The 4,801-nt window shown below is 40.7% G+C and overlaps 1 protein-coding gene across 1 annotated transcript in view; it reads left to right on the top strand.

Moving 5' to 3' along the window:
• The window catches only part of LOC137623551 (uncharacterized), a 12,364-nt gene extending 7,797 nt beyond the window's left edge, over positions 1 to 4,567 (top strand). Inside the window, exon 2 of the mRNA XM_068354383.1 lies at positions 3,591 to 4,567. Coding sequence (XP_068210484.1) covers positions 3,591 to 4,567 — 977 coding nt within the window. The remainder of the gene's footprint in view (positions 1 to 3,590) is intronic.
• The last annotated feature ends 234 nt before the right edge of the window (positions 4,568 to 4,801 follow it).

Raw genomic sequence — 4,801 nt, 5'->3', positions numbered from 1 at the left:
CAATTAGCTATTGAATTGATGATAAAAAGGTCCCATTCAATAAGGAATAAGTTTACACTTAATTAGCAGTTAAAATCAATTAGCTACTGAATTGATGATATAAGTGCCTGTTCAATATTGAATAAGTTTACACTTAATTAACTGTTAAAATCAATTAGCTACTGGATTTATGATAAAAGTGCCTATTCAATATGGAATAAGTTTACACTTGATTGGCAGTTAAAATCATTTAGCTATTGAATTGTTAACAAAAAGGTCTATTCAATAAGGAATAAGTTTGCACTTAATTGGCAGTTGAAATCAATTAGCTACTGACTTGATAATAGAAATAGCTATTCAATATGAAATAAGTTTACACTTAATTGGCAGTTGAAATCAATTGGCTACTGAATTGATAATAAAAGTGCCTATTCAATACGGAATTAGTCTGCACTTAATCAGCAATTAAAATCTCTACTCATTTAAATTCAGCATCTGTTCAAACGGCCACTCGTAACCAGATAGAAGGTGAAGGTGATAAAGACCTCTTTTTAATCTCAAGTGGGAGGAAGAAATGTTTCCTGTCACTTCAACCTGCCAAAAGAGCTTCGTCCCACCTTCCGTACTTTTTTCCCACCTAACCCTAGCTTCCTGTGAGTGGGGGGGGGGGGGTGGCGCCCCTGGCTCCTGGGAGTAGGGGGCCCGCTATTCATAAAGCCCTGGTTCACAGCCAAATTGGTCAGTAGCCAGAAAGGTCACATTTTCATGGAATGTGTCCCCCCCCCCCCCGTTAATCCTGGTTCGCTTTCATTATTAGGTCAGTTTGTGCTTCACTGAAGGGTACTTATACCCAGGATCCACTCGGATTAAGTGGATCCTGGCTATACTGGACGTCGTTTGATGCTTCTGAAATGTGTTCTCAACCTTCTGATTCCTTGTGCTTAGGTTTTCCTTAGCTGTCCAACTTCTTTAACCGTAGCCTTTTCCATTTTCAATTTACTCTTATAATAATAATAATAATAATAATAATAATAATAATAATAATAATAATAATAATAATAATAATAATAATAATAATGATTTTAACGTTATTTCTGATCTAAGATATTTTATATTCTTCATTCGTTACCTTTCGTATAGTTTATTTATATTCTTATTTCCTTTCCTCACTGGGCTATTTTCCCTGTTGGAGCCCTAGTGCTCATAACATCTTACTTTTCCAAATATATGTCTAATAGGATCTCTCTCTCTCTCTCTCTCTCTCTCTCTCTCTCTCTCTCTCTCTCTCTCTCTCTCTCTCTCACACTCACATATTGTTACCATGACATTCTTTTCAACCTTAATGGCAAAGCCCCCCTTCCTCTCGTCCACGATAAGAATTAAAATCATGGAACATCTCAGCTGACCTTTCTCCAATCCATTATCGATACCTCGCACCAAGGCCTGGGGTGGAGTGAGAATCTGAGAGCCTTGTATGAGGAGACTCAGGAGAGGTATGGGGAACGGGTGGGGAGGAGTCAAAATACAATGCCTTTGGGGATATTGGGAGGGAAGTGGAGGTGTGGGGATTTTGGGGAACGGCGGAGAAAGGAAAAAGGGGGGACTTCTTGCTCTTGGGATATCGAAGAATATGTCATTTTTCTTTTTTTGCTTTAGCTCGTCTTTTCTACCGTACGTGGGGTCGAACTCCGCCTTGGGTTGGTGAGCTTCTTCCTTTATCTTCCCTCTGGGTCCAAGACTTTTATTCGAAAGGGTATCCTGTCATTCGACGTGTGGCTGACGAGTTTTGTGTATATATGTGTATATGTTTGTGCTGGTGGATGCTCTTGAGTATGTTGTAGCTTAATTCAACTTACATTTGTACGTACTAGAGATGGTTTACGAACAGTAACCTTGGCTCGAACCTCACCACGGAATGGAGACATTCTTCATTTATTTCCTTTCCAGATTGTATATTTTGTGTGTGTAGCGTAACTTAGAAGTGGCATTGAAATGTCGATGTGGTCACTGAAAATATGCAAATGTATGCAACATATAGTGACTGTGACCTATTTATTCTATACAAATCGAGTGGCTTTGCCTCTTAAGTTTACCATTTCATGACTCAAAATGGGAGATTGACCTTATTTATACACTGTATGTTTTAGATGAATAGCTATAGAATTAGATTATAAAATATACTCTTCGCACTCCCCAAGAGAGATTAGCTCACCAAACTTTCAAATGAGCTCCAAAAGGCACTAGAAGAGTTGGAAGGCCCAGGCCTACATGGCTGAGGACTATGAAGCGCGAAGTGGAAGATGATGAATGGAGAAGTATCGATTTAAAAGCTCAAGACAGAGACGACTGGTAGAATCTAACCGAGGCCTTTGCGTCAATAGGCGTAGAGGAGATGATAGTTTTTTCTCGGAAAATTTTTGACATACATCTCTCATTTTATGCTAATTTGTTTCAAAGAGTTTGATTAATGTTTTTCTTTTTTAATTAATGTTTTCTTTAACGTCTTGCTTGGCAAATAGATCTTCCTAATCGGGTAGTTGAATCAGATGAACTTCAAAAGTTCAAAGTTGGAGCAAATGTTTTTATGTTGACCAGGCTGATATGAGTCTTTTTATAGATTATATATGACATATCTGTTTTTGATGTTAATAGTTTATATAGGACATATCTGTTTTGACGTTGTTACTGTTTTAGAATGATTTATTGTTAACTTGTTCTCATCATTTATTTATTTCCTTACTTCCTTTCCTCACTGGGCTATTTTTCCCTATTGGAGCCCTTGGGCTTATAGCATCTTCCTTTTCCAACTAGGGTTGTAGCTTGGCTAATAATAATAATAATAATAATAATAATAATAATAATAATAATAATAATAATAACTGTTTACTGAAAGTTCCTTCAACCTCCAATATCATAATTCTCCAATATGATTATGTGGTCAGCTTATCTGGTGACTTATCATCTGCAATTTCATTTTGCAACAGGTCACAGGTTTCGTTGCCACATTGCAACTTTTACTCTGGGAATTATTGGAACCCTCCCATTATTTCTGATTATAATATACTTCTTTTCGAATGACAATTTTATAATGAAATAGTATTTTTAGAAGTATTGATAATTTCATTATTTTTATACTCTTGAAACGAGTTGTCAAAACGTTAATATTTATGTAATATCCACAATCAACATCATAGGTAAAAAAAAAAAAAAAAAAAAAAAAAAAACATTATTTAATGATCTTGAAATAAGCTATTTGTGAAAAAGTGTATATCTATACAAGATAATGATTAAAAAATATGTATATAAACTTATTATTTATTGCTCTCAAAATAGGTTATTTGGGAAAAAATTTCCATTTAAACAATATTCAGAATCAACATAATGATTAAAAAAATATACGTATAAACTTTATTATTTATTACTCTTAAAATAAGTTATTTATGAAAAAGTTTCTATTTATATAAAATTCACAATCAAAATATTAATAAAAATAAAACATCATTTAATTCTATTAAAAATAAGTTATTTGTGAAAACGTGTCTATTTATACGATATTCACAATAAAAAAAAAGAAAAAAAAATTGGAAAACTCAGTCCATTTTTCCTTGCAGGAAACGTTTTGATCGTCAATGTGATGTTGGCCGGACTGGTCGTAAGTGCGGGCGTCCTGCCGACGTGGGTGGTCGCCCTCCTAGCCGGGTGGGTGTCTCCCACGCCCGTGTGCTGTGCCTCCTGGCTCCTGACCACCCTGGCCGCCCACTGCTCGCTCCTCACTCTCCCCGCCCTGGCGTGGGAGAACTCGGCGAGGGTGGCCGGCAAAAGCATGGGCGTCGTCCTGCTGACGGCCATGGTGGGGACGTCGTGGGTGGTGGCCGGCGCCCTCACCATATCGCAGTGGCTGAGTGGGATTGGACCCAAACATTGCAACCACAAGCAGTCGCCGCAGTTTCCTCCGGCCGCCGCCGTCCATACAGCCTTCACTTCCGCCGTGGGCGTCGTCCTAGTGGCGGCGCCCTTGGTCGTCTCCCTCAGCGTTCACGCCCACACGCTCCTGGCCGGGCGGGGGGGACCCCGCCGGCCGCCCGTGCCGGCAACCATGAAGCCGCCTCAGGCCCTGACCCGTGACCTGGCCCTCACGGCCACGAACCTGGTGGTGACCGCGATCGTCGGCGGTTGCTGGGCCGCCGGAGTCGCCGGCGACTGGTGGGCCTCCATATCCTTCCGGGATGGGGTGGCCTGGCTGCCAGTGGCAGCCGCCACGTCCTCCGGTTTCCTGTACGCTGCCCACAAGCCTTTCCGCGAAGCCTACGTCCAGCTGTTCCACTACTGCTGTTGCAAGACCTCAGTCTCGCTCTCCCGGAGGGGCCGGAGCGGGGAGGCCGCAGCTGCGGCGGCAGCTGCCGTCGCCGCAGCCGCAAGACCGGCCAGCGATGTGCGTGTGCATATCATCCCCGGGTACAACATGTACACGACTGCCTCCACGAGGGAGCACCGCCCCCCGGCGCATACGCACGTCAAGCTGCCGAGGAATTTCAAGGAGTCAAGGAGGCCGAAGCATCATCACAAGAAGGACGTTTACGAACTTTAATGAGACTAAAAACTCAATTTGAAAATCTAGTTTCGGTTCATTGATTTGTTTCGTTTCAAATTAACTTCCCCGATTGATATATAATTAGTTAATTTTGAAGATAGAAAGAGAAATTAAGGATTTAAATCAGCCTACTTTATTTTTGTTATATGAAGATTTGCATATGTTAATTTGCACTTGCCCCCTTCCGGGACTGTAAATGTTGCGAAGAGATTCAATCAATTCAAACTCTAA

This window comes from Palaemon carinicauda, chromosome 30 (genome assembly GCF_036898095.1).
Source record: "Palaemon carinicauda isolate YSFRI2023 chromosome 30, ASM3689809v2, whole genome shotgun sequence".
Lineage (NCBI taxonomy): Eukaryota > Metazoa > Arthropoda > Malacostraca > Decapoda > Palaemonidae > Palaemon > Palaemon carinicauda.
This window is presented reverse-complemented; position numbering and strand designations above follow the sequence as displayed.